Source organism: Erigeron canadensis, chromosome 1 (assembly GCF_010389155.1).
Source record: "Erigeron canadensis isolate Cc75 chromosome 1, C_canadensis_v1, whole genome shotgun sequence".
In the NCBI taxonomy this organism is placed as follows: Eukaryota; Viridiplantae; Streptophyta; class Magnoliopsida; order Asterales; family Asteraceae; genus Erigeron; species Erigeron canadensis.
In genome coordinates, this window is record NC_057761.1 from 29,244,623 (window position 1) to 29,264,275 (window position 19,653).

General features: G+C 32.5%; 1 protein-coding gene across 1 annotated transcript; it reads left to right on the forward strand.

The window, feature by feature from the left end:
* Positions 1–7,347: 7,347 nt before the first annotated feature.
* LOC122578175 (7-deoxyloganetic acid glucosyl transferase-like) lies at positions 7,348–11,667 on the forward strand. The gene is made up of 2 exons (XM_043750083.1): positions 7,348–7,933; positions 10,498–11,667. The coding sequence occupies exons 1-2, from the start codon at positions 7,441–7,443 to the stop codon at positions 11,418–11,420; spliced, it is 1,416 nt and encodes a 471-aa protein (XP_043606018.1). The 5' UTR covers positions 7,348–7,440; the 3' UTR covers positions 11,421–11,667.
* Positions 11,668–19,653: the final 7,986 nt, after the last annotated feature.

Genomic DNA, 19,653 nt, shown 5'->3' on the forward strand with positions numbered 1-19,653 from the left:
AATGAACACAATGTGCAGAAAATGCATACAATGTGCAGAAAATGCATACAATGTGTAGAAAATGCATACAAGTTAAGACAATGTGCAAACAATGTGTATAATTTACCTTATGCTGGTCTGACATGAGGGTCAATTCTTCACCAAGTGGGCAACCAAGATCATGACTTAGCAGTTCAAGAAACAAAGTCCAATTTTGTTTGTTCTCCACATTCACAATAGCCCAAGCTATTGGATACACTTGGTTGTTTCCATCCCTTCCAACTACACTCAATATCTCACCACTGCAAGGTTTTTTTAAGAAACACCCATCCAGTGCCACAACCTTTCGACACCCTTGCTTCCATCCTTCTTTCAACCCAGCAAAACAAGTTTAGAATCTGTCAAAATAAGTCTTTCCATCTGGGTTGGTTGTCTCACCTAACTGAACTGTGGATCCTGGGTTTGTTCTCAAAATGGCCTCACCATATGACCAAAGCATCCCATAATGCTCATTTCAAGTTCTTTCAAACTCTGTCAATGCATAAGTTCATGCCCTTCTAGCTTGGTGATGAGAAATTGTACATTTGTATTTCTTCATAACCAAGTCTTGAATAGCACAAAGTTTGATCTCTAGTTGAGCTCTAATCCTCTCTGCAAAGTGTTTGCCAATCCATTTGTAATCTACTAGTGACCCATACTTGAAATTTCTTGCACAAGTGTGCTCATCAACAAAACTCAAAATCTGCATTGACTTCTCATTGTTCATCCACTTAACATAACATCTGAATTTGCACTTTTGCTGCTTAGCAGGAAATCTCTTGTTCTTCCCCTGCTTACCTTTACTTGGATCTGATATGCTTGGAGGCCTGGTTCCACACTTGGCAATAATACTGCTTTTAGATGATCTCTCAAACCAAATGGAGTACCCATTAGCAAGGGCATAGTATGAAAGACAATCCCTCAATTGTGTATGAGAAGTGTACAATTCACCCAGCAGAGGCCTTTTCAATTTCCAATGTATGGAAGCATCATGAATTGGGAATTTAGGCAACTGTGGTTCTAGTGGGTGCATTGGGTCATTAAAGTTGTCCCCATTCTTGGCTTTCATTGCTTCAACAAGTTCTTTTAAGAAGGTGTCATGTTCATTATAAACATCCTTCCTAATGTCAACATCATCTTTTGGACCATTGTTGTTGTTTCCAAGCTCAGGTAGTTGTTTTAAGGTGGGAATTTTGGCAATTGGGTTTCCTTTCCTCACTTCCCTTACTTCATCTTCACCTTCACTTAAATGGTCAATTGAAGCAACAGAATCTACATCAGATTCATCTGTTGAGGCAGAATCTTCATTTTCATTTTCACTATCATAATCACTCTCCCTATTAATTTCATCTTCATTCTCACTATTTCCCCCTTTCACAGGCAAAAACCTAGTCATATCTAATGATAAATGATCAATATAGACATCTACTTCCTCATACGTATCTAGAATGTCATTAAAAACATTTGTTTCTTCTTGGTCACAAACACTTAACAAATTTTCAAAACTAGAACCACCTTGGATATAATACAACCCAGTAAAAGGGGTACCTGTTCTTGGTCGATAAAGTGCACCAACTCTTCATAGGTTAGTTTTGGGCACTGTAGAACCCTAACTTTTTCATCTACATAGTTTAGTTTTGGCTCGAACAAAAAGCCACCAGCGTAATGAACAGTCAATTTATATAATTTCATGTTTTCTACAAAAAAAGGAACAAAATTAAAGATCCATCAATAAATATCATAAGAAAAGGAAAAAAAATTTAAAAATTAAAAAATTAAAAAAACCCTAGAATATTCCTATCTACAGTCGATTCGAATCAACAAGATAATAACGAAATAAACGATTACATACCTTCATACACGCGTTTAATTGATATTATTTTGTTGATCAGACATCAAATGATGTGATGTGATGGGTGGGAGCGAATTTGATGTGACGAGCGGGAGAGAATTTGGGGAAGATGAAAAGGGTGGGTTGGATTAAATGTGTATGTATATGCAATATGTGTATATATATGACAACGTGTTTAATTTAAATCAATAATGAAATTGTTTTTACTAGTTACCATGCCACGTGGCTTTTTTAATATAAAAAATAAAGATCGTTACCGGCTAATGGTAGCACCAGTCAAGTGTTACATTAAAAGAACAAAAATAAAAGTTACTTACACTAGATAGCCAGTCTGAAAGGTCACTACACTATATAGCCATTGAGGCATAGTTCGTTACACTCACATGCCATAATCCCTATTCTTAATAAAGTTATTTACAAAAGATACATCCCTTAACCATAAAATAATTACATTACCATTTACGTCAATTACTTTAAGATTAATAACCACATCGTTACCACCACTGCCACTAGCACCACCTGTTGCCATCACCACCGCCGCATTGTGCGGGTACCTATCTCGTCTTTTGGGTTGGGCTTCTAACTTGTAATTTAATGGGACTATGAACTGGGAATGTAACTAACTATGCGAAAATATTTATGTTATGTAACTAACTACAAAAACGTTTATGTAATGTAACAAACTACATGTTTTCGTCTATAGTATGTATAGGATTACTGGTTGAACACGTAGCCGGTCACCATTATGACCTGAGAATGTAACTAACTATGCCAAATGTTTATGTTATGTAACTAACTACAAAAACGTTTATGTAGTGTAACAAACTACCTGTTTTCGTCTATAGTATGTAAATTAACGGTTACCATTGGAAAGTAACCGGTTGTGCTTATGGAGATAGCAGATTCCGACGACACCAGCAGATTCCGGCGACACCAACAGATTCCGGCCATAAGTAGCAAAACAAATATCTCTCTCTCTCTCTATATATATATATATATATATATCCCCTTTTGTCTATATTAGTTTTACTCTATATAATCTGTATACTACAAAAATCAATATGCACAAAAATCAAATGTAACACCCCAAATTTCGTAGTACTATTATATTACTAAAAGTAATATATATAACAAATGAATAAATGTTGAGTTATTTAAAAAGCCGCATAAATCAAATGTCGGGTCTAGTATTTAAAGCAAAAAGACTAAAAATGCAAGAAAGACGTAAAGTGGGGGGCCTATGTGAAACATGAAAATTAAATTCATGTATAAAATAACATTTGATCACCATGATCATTTCAAAAGTAAAATTGAGTGAATAAGTCGGCAAAACAAAAGAAGAGCGATGACGAGTCGGCCGGAAAGGAAAAGACAAGAAGAAAAAGAGGGAAAATGGGTTTCGGGTCAAACCAAATATGCCAAATTATTCCTAACCGATTATAGGCTTTGATTATCATCTTTTTAAGGTACTATTGCTTAGTTTTTAGTTTAATTAATAGTTATATAAAAATATATTAGGTCAAGAAAAGATGGTTGTTTGGGGTCTATATAAATTTCTTAGTATATGAGCTCACCTATGAAGCATATATTAAATTTTAGTAAGATTTGGAGATAGTTTTGTGTTACGTTATGTGACATAAAAAGTTTAAGAAAAATTATTATTTTATAAGGTAATGCTGAAATAATGATAAGGAAGTAAAAATAATTGGCCCAATGAGTATTAGGTAAGAAAAAGTTAAAAAAGACAATACTATAAACGAAAACAGGTAGTTCATTACATTATATAAACGTTTTTGTAGTTAGTTATATAACATAAACATTTTGACATAGTTAGTTACATTCTCAGGTCATAATCCCTAAGCAGAACCGGTTACTTTCCAATGGTAACCAGTAATTTACATACTATAGACGAAAACAAATAGTTTGTTACATTACATAAACGTTTTTGTAGTTAATTACATAACATAAATATTTTGATATAGTTATATTCTCAGGTCATAATCCCTAATTTAATTGAGTATTCTAGCTTTGCTTGCAGATTTTTCTTTACACATGAAAATGAAGGCAATAGATATAGGACGAGGCAGTGTGGGCAATTGCTTTAAGCCCAATTTTGATACAATATACAATAATATTTTTTTTTAATTTAAGAGTATATTTGTAACTTTGATCCTATAAAAAATATAGTGAATAAATAAAAATTGTAAGACTAGTATTTTAAATTTGCTCTCTCGAAATACATTTTTGGTTCGTCTCTGAATAATCCATTGGTAGGTATGAATATATACACAATACACCAATACCTTTACCCTGTCGGTATCACGTATCCATACACGTGAGTAAACCCACCAATATAGATGATAGTTACAAAATTATCACCCATTATCGGACTAGTCCATCTAATAAACTTGAAACCGAAAATTTTTTAAAGACAAAAACATAAACGACGTCCTAGTTTTGAGATGTCCATGATGTACAATTGATATTAATTTTCAAGCTTTCCATGTTAGTACTTAACCATGGTGATTAATGTGGAAAGAAAAATTCTTAATTTGGTGTTCTTACTTGAACTAAGGAAAAAGAGGTAAAAAAAAAAAAAGTAAAGAGAAACATAAATGAAAATAGAATTAAGAAAGATGGCATGTGAATGTAAAGGATGTAGGGGAAAAGAAGAATTTGCTGAACGTGAGGGGTAATTGAGTAAAACGAACAGTCATTCATTTTCGAATCAACCATGAAACAAAATTGAAACAACTTGAGCCAACGACATAAAAAAAAGAAAGTAAATGCTTTAGATTTTAGAATCCTTTAGTTCTATGAATGAATTTTTTTTTTCTCATTCTAAAGACTTTGCAACGTTAACTAGCGGTGATAACTCAAAAACCTTGGTTGGAGAACAAAGATTTCGAACCCTTGTATATTTCAGCGCCAAGCCCCTCTTTAAAGGAGCGGGTGGTCACTGGTCTATACATAACCTAATAGTTTTGAACCAACAACATAGTATTAAAAAAGATAATGAAAATTCAAATAAACCACATAGACCGTTTGAGTAGTCTTGTCTAAGAGTGGGGGACTACCTCACTATCCCTCATCGCCCTCCCTGATTTTTCTTCTCCTTCTAGTCCGCTACCTAATTGCAGGGAATACCTCCCCACCCCTCCCTACCCGTTTTTCATTTTATTTATTTTTATTTAATTAATAACTTAGAGCTTTTATTTAATAAATTTAAACTAATACAATATTAAACTAACACAACAAAAAACACGATTGTGAAAATGTTAACTAGCCGTTCCCCCTCATCGGATGAACTCGAGTCTGATGGAAAATTTAGGGGTGTTGGGCCGGATCTATAAAATAAATGGTTGTTGAAAAAAGGGTTCATGATTGTTATTTGTGGATATATATATGCATATATATATATATATTGAAAAAATCTATTGGTATTGTGATGTTGTTGTTGCTGCTACTATAGTTGGAAAAAATAAGTGCTGACATATACAGAATAAGGAAAAGATAAAACTTGGTTTTAGCCGTTGGATGTGGGCCCCTTTTTTTTGTAACGTTCGAATAGCGGCATCAAAACCGGCACAACGGTTCCCAAAATGCTTCCCATCCTACTGGTACCTGTTGCACGGATCGATGTTCAAATAGGTACCTGTCTGGTACCTATTCTCTCTCTGGGGCACTCCGTGCACAATTGAAAGATGAAAATGTAGAGAATATGCGATATTGACATATTGTACAACGTTGTTGTTGTTGTTGTTTTTTTTTTTTTTTCACATGTCCATTATGACATTATCCCAACCTTCATGTTGAAGTTAAACTTACCAACACGCCTTTCTCACTTCGCGTTCCACACACACGTCATCTGTTTCTTACTTTTTTTTAAGTATTGTAACTTCCCCTTTTAACTTATGAAACATACAATTTAAGTGTACATCGACTAGCAGGCCCATGAATTTTGGTATGTAACAAACATGTAACAATTGAGTTCTTTCAAACGGTTAAAATTCAACAATAATGTTCAAAGATGGCGAAAGCAATTCAATGTTCACTGCTTCAGTGCCAAACAATGGGCTCAAAATCCAGCCCTTCTAGTTATCCATTCATATATTTTGGGTTGGACTTTTAGCGTATAGTTTCATTTTTCTAATAACTTTACTCGCCTACTTACAAAACATCCATCATCCCTAAATAATCATTGGCAAATTATCCGTACAATGCGACGGTTTTCATGGTGTCAACATGTGGTGGTGGGGGACGGTTGTTGGTGGTAATGATAACGTCGAGTGATGTTAGATATTGATGTAAAAATAATTGACTTAAAGGGTTAATGTGAATATTTTATAAGAAAAAAAAAACTAATAGTGTTAAATACTACAGTAATTAATAGTATTTTAGTCATTTTCTTCATGTAACTTTCAATACGGGGACTATTTTTTTTTTATTATATAGTATAAATTAAGTCAAACATGAAACTAACATGACCATTTTACATTTTAATATGTTAACTTTCACATGGTACTTCGATCAATTCATATTTTGTCAAAGTTGAAAAATTACTTACATGTTACTTTCATATTATACTTAATATTTGGTCAAAGTTTAAAGGCAACCTCCATATGATCGATATTTACTACCATTGAGTAATTAAAGCTTGAAAATTTTTAAGTTAAAACTTTATATACGTATACATACATTGTACTTGTAAGTCGTAATCTAATACTATTTTATAAAGTATTTTGCCCTCTTTTCAAATCTCAAAAGATGATTTGAACTACCTAAATTACATTCCTTCTATAATCACTAATTTAAACATCTCTACCTAATATACCTATAATACCCTTAAATCCCAACCACTCATGTTTTTTTCTCTCATCAAATCTCAACCATTCATTTTTTCCTCTCTCATCCATAAATCATTTTATTCATCTAATTCATTCAAAATATTTTATCTTAAAAACCGTATATCGATAAATTATAAAAGTTGTATGGTGTTCTTAAAATTTTATGTTTTTTCATTAGAGATGTCATTCGATATACTTTCGACGAATTTTTAAATCCGAGTATAGAGCCCATACAGCTAAGGCATTTGAATATCAGACTCTATAACTTATCACCTCCTATGACCTATCACTCCCACTATCTCAACACTGCATTGCGCGGGTACTATTGTTCGTATAGTATAATAGTCGACATCACCAATAATTTAGCTAGAAAATACACGAAAAAGAAATAAGTAGATACAGTTGTTTAATATGGCACGTACGTACAATAATGCACAAACACGACACCCCCTCCCTTTTTGTGATGTTTCCATCAATTTATATTAGAAGAATTTCCCTTATACTACCTACCCTTTAATTTGGGCCTCATAATATAACTTCTAGTATTAAATACGGTGTACAACTTTATTTCTTCTTCTTCACATATGTGTTTTATTCGTTAGTATAAAACCAAGCAAACAATACACAATAAAAACCACACATTTCATAATACTCACTTGGTCCTCTTGTTTCTTTTAAGAGGAATATTAACTTTACAATAATTCGTCGGTCCTTTACAATTTCATGGATACAAAACCACCTTCTCCACCACACGTTGTTATCTTCCCATTTCCGGCCCAAGGCCATGTTAACTCCATGTTAAAGTTAACGGAGCTCCTTCTGGAAGCCAGTCTTAATATCACCTTCTTAATATCCGCCAAGGACCATGACCGCCTGGCCCGTTTCACCACGGTCCATTCTCATCTCAACAGTTACTCGGGCCATTTTCGGTTCCATGTCATTCATGGGCTATATGAAGGCCCAATGGTTACCGAGGAACAACAAAGTCTAATTATGGCTGAATCTTTGCCAAAAGTAGTTGGACCATTACTTAGAAACTTGCTTCTTGATTCTCAAGTGACTTGTTTGATAGCTGATGGGTTTACGGATTTCCCACTTGACGCTGCTCAAGGGACTGGAGTTCCGGTTATTTCCTTTCGAACGATTAGCGCTTGTGCGTTCTGGGCTTACTTTTCAGTCCCGGAGCTTATAGAGTCTGGCGACCTCCCTATTCAAGGTACATACTCCAATATGTTTGGAAAGCATGTTAATTTATTTGATTCGCGTAAAGATTTTTTTAGTCAGTTTAGATATATATTTTTTTTGTCCCCGGTCTTATATATAAACTCTGATAACCTCGCGTCCTCGCATATTATATTATAACATATGTGTTTGTAAAAACTTTGTTTATACTAAAATATTAGTAAAAGCTAACATTAGTCTTTTAATTATATCTCTCACTTTGACGGAACTTGAAATTTTTTTGTGGGGGGAATCGTAGTTAGAAGCATTAATTAACAACATTAAAAAACAAAAAACAAACAAAAAAAAGGTCTATGCTATGATTTATTGATTTATGTAAGTATTAACTGAATTGCAATTGCTATATTTGTAGAAATCAAAATATAAAATTGTTTTTTATTTAAAAGATAACTATTAGATTATAGTTATAACAAATCTATGGACCACAATCTAAGTTGCTTCGCCGCTATCTTCAAAGATGACTTTTGAAGTTTGCCAGCTTGAGTGTATTCAAAATATAAGTTGTTTTATTCGATTCAAATAAAACAAATTATTAAATAAATACAAATAAATTTTTTTTTCTAAATTCAAATTTAAAATATATGAAATATTACACTGGTAAACTTATATTTATCAAAAATGACCTTTTTTGATCTGTTTTTTAATATAACAAAAAAATAATTTATATTTTTAATATATGAACATAAATTATTATGTTGATTGGTTTATCATCATCAATATATAGATATGTTTAGGTTATTGTAGAAATATGTTTTTAATAATTTATTTATTAAAAGTTAATAGAAGATAAAAAGTGTTATATATTTTGAATGAAGTATTTTGTAAGATTTATTCTTTTATAAAAATTTTAAAGATGTAAATTAGTTATGAATAACAAAAAAATATAAATTAAAGTTTTTTTTGGGTCTATATATTTTAATTTATAATTATAATACACATGTGAAAACTAAAGTAAAAACTAGTTTGAGAAAACAAAAAAATTGTCATTGGTCGATAAGTTATTAGAATAACCGTCTTTTATTATTTATGAAAAAAATGAACAAATACGAGCAACAAAAAATTAAAATAATAATTAAATTTAAAGTTTCATTAATTTACACTTTTTGTTTTTATCACATTTTTTGCTTTCAATAAAAGGATAAAGCTTACACAATACATAATTTAAATATAATTAATACTTTTTAGCTTTTCACATTGATTAATTAATAAATAAATCATCAAATACATATCTTCACAAAATTCTAAAACTCATCTATGTTTCAATTGATGATGGTAATTCAATCCACATAACACTTTATGTCCACATCCAAAAAATTACAAATTATCTGTATATTAAAAATATATCAATTTTTTTTATGATAATATCAAATTACCACTTGCTTTTACTTATGTTTTAAATTTGAATTATTATTTGGATTTATTTAAGAACTCATTTTATTTTAAAAATATCCTTAGCTTACATCAAAACTATTAATTTAAAAAATATAACTAAAGTATTGTCTCGTGAAAGCTCTAAAGAGAATGGTTGTCCAAATCATAGTATCATATCAAAACTTTTAATAGTTACGTAACCATTATTTCAATAATTCAAACAATCATTGAATTTACTTCTAAAAGTTTATATGGTGATGACATGTTAATATAACCACTTTTGTATTGTCTCGCGTAAGCACGTAATTGTATTTACTTCGTAATATTTCTTAAAATAAGACTTGCTTTATACTTTTGCAAACATATACACCCCCTCTAAATTAAATAGAAAAGAAAATGTTTTTGATAAACTAATCAAGGCACATAATATATTTTGGGAATGATCGGTAATGCAGATTCGTTAAGAAAATTTTTTTATTTTGTCTTTTAGACTTTATTAATTGTACAAACGTAATCATGGGTTTGTAATAGTAGCAACACCTAAGGTTGCGTAATGTTACAGTACGGATGATATCCACATAAACTTTATGAATATGTTTAGAAGGAAAGTATTAATTAGGCTTAGCTCAATTGATATGGAGTCGAATGATAAAAGACCTTATCTCTTAGACCATTGTTAAAAGTGAGTGAAGTCAATAAGTAAACATAGAAGGTGAATAAGGTAAATTACTAAGGGTGTAAGTAAAAAAGCTAGCTAAATGAGGGGAGAACATGAATGTGTTTTACCTATGAGGCTATGATATTGGAGTTAATTTTTTTTATTTTTATATTATTTTGTTTAGTTTTGATTAGATGATATGGTGTATTGAAAAAGTGAACGTTTAAAAAATAATTTTTAAAATCATACTTTGATCCTTAAAAGACAAACAAGATTTAGTATTAAATTATCGTATTGTTGTTTCTATTACTAATTCGAGGAAAAAACAATGTTGGCATGTCATATCAGGTACCTCATACGCCCATTTTGGCCAGAAAGTAATTTTGTCGTGTTATATGGATATTTGACATGTCCCAAATTAAAGCAATTTGGGGTAATGTAAATCTAAAGTGACTTTATAGTTGACGGCTTAATGTTAATGATTTCGATATTTTTTTATAATGATGAAGGTACAAACTTGGATGAACGAATATTGAGTTTGAAAGGAATGGAAGGATTCCTTCGTCGACGTGATCTTCCTAGCTTTTGTCGTTCCGATATAAATAACAAAATCTTCCAACAAATAACCAGAATATCACGCAGGACCACGGAGGCACATGCACTTTTGATTAACACCTTCGATGATCTTGAAGGGCCTATTATCTCTCAAATACAACAACATTGCCCGAATATCTATACGATTGGACCACTTCATGCTCATTTGAAAGCCCGGACTTCATCCAAAACAACATCTTCAAATAGTCTATTTGAGGAAGATAAGACATGTATTACTTGGCTTGATCAAAAAGCACCAAAATCGGTGTTGTATGTTAGTTTTGGAAGCCTTGCGACCGTTACAAGAGAGCAACTTATGGAGTTTTGGTATGGTTTGGTCAATAGCGGAAAGCTATTCTTGTGGGTCATCCGAGAGGATCTGGTGCTAAAACAGGATGATGAGAATAAGGTTCCGATTGAGCTAGAGGAAGGTACTAAAGAAAGAGGTTATATGGTTGGATGGGCTCCTCAAGAAGAAGTCTTAGCCCATCCAGCTGTAGGTGCATTTCTAACACATAATGGATGGAACTCAACTTTGGAAAGTATCGTTGAAGGAGTCCCAATGATCAGTTGGCCATATTTCGCAGATCAACAAATTAATAGTAGATTCGTGGAAGCAGTCTGGAAACTAGGTCTAGACATGAAGGATACATGTGATAGGACAATAATCGAGAAGACTATAAAAGAAGTTATGGAGGAGCGAAAGATGGAGTTTATAGAATCTGCAAATCGTATGGCAAGATTAGCAAAGGAATCGATAAATGAAGGTGGGTCTTCTTATGGTAATTTGAATCGTCTTGTTGAAGACATTAAAATGATGGGTATTGGATCAAAATAACCTCAAGTACTTCAAATTTGTTGTAGAAGCTCAAGTTCTTCAAATTCCTCGTAATAGTTTATTCCTATCATGTTTTTTTTTTTTTTACTCATATGATAGAATGCTTATGCAGTTTAGACCATCCATATGATGTATTACAATAAAACCATTAGAAAAATTGATAGTTTTATTCGAGTAACCTATATTAACTCGTCTATAACTTTCCTCATTTAATTCCTAAGATGTGGCATGTTACTCATTGGAGTCATTTTGTGATTGTACGTTATTAATGTCGATGCCTGACTATGCGAGTAAAATTTAATTAAAAACTTGAGTAAACTGTAAAAGTGATATTATTAAACAAAAACATTGTATAAATATGGGCTTAGAGATGTCAAAAACATATGTCTATATCGTGTTCCAATGTCTAAATATGGGCTCAAAAACCAACCCGTCTAGTTCTACATTTGTATCTTTTAGGTTGGGCTTCTAATTTGTAGTTTAATACTCTTTTAACTTTGTTTTCTGCTTTCAAAATATCCAACTTCGACATTAGAGATCGGGCACGAGTAACCCTAGCCCATTACTCATGCTTGCAGATTTTTCTTTACACGTGAAGTTGAAGATATCCATTCATGGATGGATAAGGATATGCATGGAACAGTTCGGACGGTTTTAGCAAAAAATCTCAACCAAACCAATATATCGATTGTTATGTCGAGCCAAACCAACTAAAACCAATTAATCCGGTTTGATTTGGAAGGTTAAACGTTTTTTTTGCCTTTTTTGAAAGTAAGCATAAAATAATACGCAACATTTAAGATTCGATATCATGACATAATAAAATATGCATAAGTCTTATTAGACAAAACAAACATAACAATTTAAGATTCGATATCATGTCTACAACTTTGACAAATAATAATTATATACAATTTACATTATTTACTATTAATATAAATATAAACTTACAATTATATATTATAATTACATGGTCCGGTTTGGTTTTACCGGATTGTATAATATCTAAAACCAAAACCAAACCATACAAATGGTTTACGGAAAAAAATAAACCGACGGTTCAAAATTTTGATTTAAAACCAACCAATCCGTCCAAATACCTTGGTTTAAATGGTTTAGCCAGTTTATACCAAACCGTACCCATCCCTAGATGGACTTAGCATTTTAGAATGAGAAAGCGCGGGCAACTGTTCTCATCTCAATTTTTGATACAATGCAATATTTAACATTTTAAGGGTATATTTATAACTTTGATCCTATGAAATAATATAGAAAACAAATATAAATCGAAAGACTAATATTCTAGCTAGATTTGTCCGAAATCTATTGGTAGGTAAGAATATATACACCAATACCTTTACCCTGCCGGTATCTGTGATCCATACACGTGAGTAAACCCACAGATATGGATGATAGTTATAGGATCACCCATTATCGAACCAATGCATCCAATAAACTTGGAACCAAGACCTTTTTGAAAACAAAAATGTAAAATCATTCCACTAATACAATACAATACTTTCACCTACGATAAAATACAAATATACAATACTTTTGTCTTTAACATCATTTCACCAAGTCAATTTATATAAGCTGCTGAAACACAAATGAACTATTTAAACATAATAAATAAAACACAAAAAAAATTCGGTATCCATACACGTGAGTAAACCCACAGATATGGATGATAGTTACAGGATCACCCATTATCGAACCAATCCATCCAATAAACTTGGAATCAGGACCTTTTTGAAAACAAAAATATTAAATCATTCCACCAATACAATACAATACTTTCACCCACGATAGAATACAATACCTTTGTCTTTAACATCATTTCACCAAGTCAATTTATATAAGCTGCTGAAACACAAATGAACTATTTAAACATAATAAATAAAACACAAAAAATTTTTGGTAAAAGGTGATCACTCCTTGTTAAATTTATATTAATCACAATATACATAGGCGAAATGCTAAACGCCACTTCGACTTTACACGAATGCACCAACTGTGAAAAGACAAAAAAAAGCATTTAAGAATACTTTCTAAAATCTTAAAACAAAAACCAACCTCTAACATATAAAATCAATCCAACCAAATCTCCTATTTATTCCTACCACCATTTTTAGAGCACAAGGAGTGACTTGATTGAATTTATCAACTCTCTCAAATTCCACCAATAATAACCTTACAACTCATTTTTACTTTTTAACCCTCTCAATCAACACTCTCATTCCATTCCGAGTGCCCCTAGCCAAACTGGTATGGGGTGATACGGTCTGTTTGGACACCCCATTCCGAGTGCCCCTAGCCAAACTGGCTTTTTTTCAAAAATCATCAATGATTTCTTGTTTCAATGGTTCACAGAGTGGTGATAAAATTTATTTTGCTAAGATACTCGGAATCCAATCTAAACACTGACTTTAGGTTATTAACTTAAAGAAATTTAATTACTAACAATAAACATTTGCGACCCAAAGAAAAAATACAACTAGAAATTACACATTTCCTTCCCCTGGTCCCCCTCCCTCTTTCCTTAGAACAAAAGGATTCAATTCTCCAGCAAAAAGTACTAAAAATGGAGGAAAGCCTTTGTCATTTAGTTCCATCCCAAATTAAACTAAATCATGTATCTACCCACTAATTATATATTCCATCAAATCCATTCTCCTATCTACTAAAAATGAAGTCATTAGTAAGTCCATTCTTGAGGAAGTAGCATTTCAGGATTATTCACCGGTAACTCCATAACGCCACGATCGATATTACTTTGTCGTCGTTCGATGTGCCGCTACAATCATCCGAGCTATCAACATCTCTAAACATTAGTCCATTTATTAAACAAATAATGTACATTGATTACATCCTATTTTTATTTTTTTTGAAAGACAGAGCGGATAAGTGGCTAACACCTCCAACTTTGATGCGTCCACGCCGGGTTTGAATCTTGGCAATGCCCCAAAAGGTTTTCTCTCCCATGTGTAGATGGGTATAACATTGCTAAGGCCTCCTCACCACATTTGCATGTGGCAAGATTTGAACCCATGACCCCCTAGGAAGAAACCACGAAGTGTAAAACTCCCTAACCACTAGGCTATCACCCTAATGGCAATTAGGATGATAGCCCAAAAAATTAGACATATATGAAAAAAATGGTCAATTGGTTCTTTTGTCGGACATGGGAGACTTTGGACTCGTTCTTTTTGTAAGTCCCAACTCAAGAGATAGTATTAATTGAAGATACCTCTATGTCAATGGTGAGATTACTTTGCAATACGTTCACTGTATCTGGAGACGACCAGTTGCAGTGAACAGTATACCACGGTCTGGATTATTTACTTATAAAGGTGACAAGGTCAAATAAGTAAATACAAAACAATAATGTAAAGTACTTGTAAAGTAAATTGGTGAGACAATATGTATTTTTCAAGTGTAATTTATTTATTGATATTAAACAAATTACAAGGTTATTGCGGAACCAAGATAATATACAAGTGTAAATATCCTAACAACCTATGGAATACAATTGATCTAATACTTGGAAATTCTCCTACAATCGAAACACTTAAAGTTGTGAAATGTTTCTTTTTGTGATTGAGAGAATATTGCACAAGTTTACCAAGAATATTGTCGGTTTGCAAAGTTGTTTATTGGTTGTGCAAAGACCTCTATTTATAGGCAAAGTTGACATTGGGATGTCAACTTTGGGCGTACAAATATGGTTGAGAGCATTTAAGGAATTGCATTTAATTCCTTAAAATGTTAGATAATATTATGACATATTGTCATTTTATCCAACGTGCTTTATGTACCTTTTGTACTTTATACATAGATAAATCCTTTTATCAGTGTAATAGCACATAAAGCAAAAATGTCTTTTCCTCGTAATCAGTGTAAAGCTTTGTAAATGCTTTACACCGATGCTCTCCAGTTTCTATCTGAATAGAATGTCAACTGGGCTTCACTGCTATTGTCATTCTCTATCTTCCACTTGTTGTCTTTGACTTCAACTGGAATGATTCTTCATCTGGTCAGATCTCAACTGGAGGAAGTCTTCAGTGGCGTTAACTGTATGTTGCAACTGAACTTCAATATATTTATGGACATTTTTTTCAGGTCTCCAGATGCAACTGGAGACTGGCCAATTTGGCGAAACTGGTCCTAACAAATTCCCCCTAAATGTCCTGAAATATTGCCAAGTCTTTCTAGTTCTTGTATCTATACAAGTATGAACTGGAAAGACTTGTTTGACTAAATCTATTTAAATTTTCCAAGGCATTTTTATAGATCAACAAATGCCTTGGGTTTTTCTTTTGAGTTTGTTAGATTTAATCGACTATCTACCTTGTGGTTACAAACTAGTAACTTCATTTATACAAGTAATTTTACATAAGTTACAAGAACGTAAATAAAAATACAAGCAGATAAACTAGAAGGAGAACTTATCCAGATGACCCTTCGCCAGTTCTCCTTCTCTTGGCAACGGTAGAGATGGGTTGTTGGTCTTCAAAATCAAATCTTAGTTTTCTTCAACACTTTCCTTGAACTTGATAAGACTCTGAAGCACAAAGATCCAACCCTTTTCGTGTAACAACCCTCCTTTTAATATTATATATGTGCTAGTTATGTTGTCTATGATCCCGCAAGCCATAGTTATACTTGAAGCTAGTAGATAATGCCCCTAAATTAGCAAATCCAAACCTATTGTTTAGTTCTAAATTCAATTTAATAAAATATCATCGAACAAAAGTTTTATTGATAATTGATCAAGTTATAAGGGTGGGGGGAGCGCTTCCCCACCCCTCCCCTCCCCTCCCTGATTTTGCTTCTCTTCTCCAGCCGCTGCCTAATACTAGGAATGCCTCACCACCCCTCCCCTCCCTTCTCCACCCTTTTTTGTTTAGTTTACTTTCTATATATTTTTTAATCACCAAATTATTAAACCTTTTATTTAATAAACTAAAGTACAATTTAAAACAATATTAAAGTATGTTAGAAGAAATAAAAAAAATATTAATGTATAAAAAAAACATTTTAAACCATTTTTATAAAAAGTTAAAAGCCTAGGGGGGTAAAGTGTAAATATGAAATTACATATATTTGACTTTTGTGGCTGCTGGCCTGCTGCTCGTCTTCTCCACTCATAAACCAGTATATATATATATGTATGTATGTATGTATAGATGGAAATGGGTACTTCATTAAAAAAAGGGGGGGTTGAAAACAAAGAAATGATAAGTAACGGTCGAATCAATAGGCAGTGAAACCGGCACGGTGGTCACCAAAACGCTCCCCACCCTACCGGTAATGGGGGGGTCGGCGCAGTGTGCCAGCCGGTACCGGACCGGTACCCCTCCCCTCCCAGGGCGCTCCGTCTAACCTAAATAATAAAGTAAGACTCACAAGTTGAGATAACAATCAAAAAATTCTTATAAATGTCCAACAAATTAATCACCAAGCCAATTTAAATAAATATGACATGAGAATAAAAATTTCTATCTTAAAAATATATTTATAAACTAATAAGTACATAAAAGTGTTTAAATAATAATAAGTATATATATATGCTTAAAATAAATACAAGTTTATGGCTTAAGTAACAAATTAAAACACCAGAAATATATACATATATACACGGCCACATACATAGATACATATAGAAGAACAAATAATTAACTTTCACTATAAATAAATACAAATTACCCTTACAAAATATATATATATACACAACCTATACATATATACACTCAACTTTTTTTTAAAAAAAAAAAGAAGAGAAAAACCCCTCCAAATTCCCCCTTGAGACCAGCCCCTCCTACACACACACACACACACTCTCGCATTCTCATTTCAAATTACACTCTTTTACACTCCCCATACAACAAAACACTCATATCCTTTCTCTTCCCAACACACACACACATTCTTTTACACTCCATCTTTTTCCCTTTTTCCTTTTTCCCTTAATGAATTGAAATAGTTATTAAAAGATGTATAAATTAATAAATAAATATTGTAAATCATGAATATGGTTGAATTCTCATAACCGATGGTGAAAATGACTAAAAACCGCCGAAAAATAATTATCATAAGTCAAGTAACAAGTGTGGAGATTTTCAAAGGTAAATAAATAATTAAAAATCACTAATTAATCACTATTATTAAATAAATAGAAATATTACACTAATAAATATATAAAGCATAATATTATAAAATAAAAAGCATAAAAATCAGAATATGACTCAATCATAATTATTCATAAATTATAAACACAAATATGACATTTAAAAGTATTTTTAAGGAATTATTTGATTATTAAATCAATAAAATGAATAAATAATTAATTAAATAATATTAAATTAAATAAATGTAGCACTCAAAGATTTTAGGGTAAAAGAAATTAACTTCTTTCTATAGTTTTGACATTAAATTAATTTTGTAGTATTTTATTTTTGGAAATGGGGTTAATTTAGTTGGAATTTTAGTGGATAGCGGGTAAAAATACCCACAAAATTGGTTTAAGTCGTGGCATCTCCAAAGAGTGCTAGACACTTCTTTCTTTTGAGTCATTTTCCCACTCACTCTTATTTTCTCCTCCTTCACCATTTCCATGCATTCCATCTTAATCCATTCAAAATCAAAGATCAATTCTTTCAAATAAAGGATAGAAATTATAATAATAATCCTCACCGATAATCTTCTTTAAGAAATTTAAAAGTTAGGGATTGTGTAGAAGTGGTGGTAGTGGCCGAAAATTCTAAGGAAAAAGGGGGAAAAAGAAAGTGTAACCTAAAGTCTTGAATTAGCTCTTTGAACCTTGAGGTAATGATTCCCTAACCTAGTTTTTATCTTTTATCTTGAAAATTAGGGTTCATGGAGTAACCCAAATTGGAGGTTTTGATAGAAATTGAATTATGAATGATTTTTCCCCAATTTCTTAGATAACCTAGTTTGTCATTGAGTAAGATGTTGAGTTTGGCTAAGAAAGTGGTATGTCCATGTGATAATTTTGGTTTATGAGAAAAGATGAGTTTTTACTAGTTATTGAAATGTTGATGAAAATGGTAGGTTGAACTACCTAGTGTTATTGTTGAAAATGAAAGTAACTCAATGACAAATGGGTTGGGTTTGGGTTTAGAAAGGCTGGTGATTAAGTATGACTAGGTTGAGCTAGTCAAGTTGTGAATGTAAGCTTATGCACTTTTTTGTTATGATCATAGGTTGAAGCTTGTTTGTGCATTACCGTTTTAGCGTTATTGTTCAAGTTGCGGAGGAGGTGAGTATAATTGCATACCTTTATGTATACATTGGGTTAATCGGCCACATTATGTTGAAGTTTGTTTATCCATGTGTGGTGATTGATTTGGCGTAGGCTCATATGGGGCATAATGTTTATGAGGCCTAAGAACCTCCGGGGCCTAAGAATCCCGATAGTTGTTATTGTTATGATTGTTTAGCTTATATGGATCCAAGTATAGCGTTTAGTGTGCAAGGTGAACATGTAAATGTGACATGACGGTGTCATAGGTTACATGTAATAGTCCTTGTACTTTGCCCTTCTTCGTGTTCATAAATGTATGCAAGTATATTCACTAAGCCTTTACTTATATTTTAGTTGTTTATCCTTTTATAGGTAGTTCCGGAAGAAGGAGCTAGAACTCTTGAATTGAAAGTGTTAACTTAGAGCTTGAAGTGGTTGAAGTAAAGATTTTGCAAGACTTGAAGGTATTTAGGTCATTCATGGATGAATGACAATCTTTTGGTTTAGAGGCTTAGAAATCCCTCTCCTCATGGCTTTTGGTACATTTAGTTTTGAAGGTCATACTTTCGTTAAATTCCTGTAATTGATCAAGTGTAAAGCTTTTGGGAAGTTTGTGTAGTTGCATTTTGGACGAAAATGGTGTCGAAATGGGTAAACGACCCATTGTTGGTGTTCCTGGGATTTTAAACAAGTTGATGTTGTAATTATGTTTAAAATGGGTCTATATAGTTGTTGGTAATCTCTGAAATGTGTTTTAAGAAATTCGTTTTAAATTTTGAAGGTTGTAAGTTTGATCAAGTGTCAAAATGAGTTTAGGGTTGCTGATCTGGTGCCCATTGCGGCGCAGTGGGGGTGATTTTGCCCACTGCGGCGCAGTGGAATCCCTCGGCTCAGAAATGCCTTTTCTCCCACTGCGGCGCAGTGGGAGTGTTTCCAAACCCACTGCGGCGAAGTGGGGTTTTTCTCGCG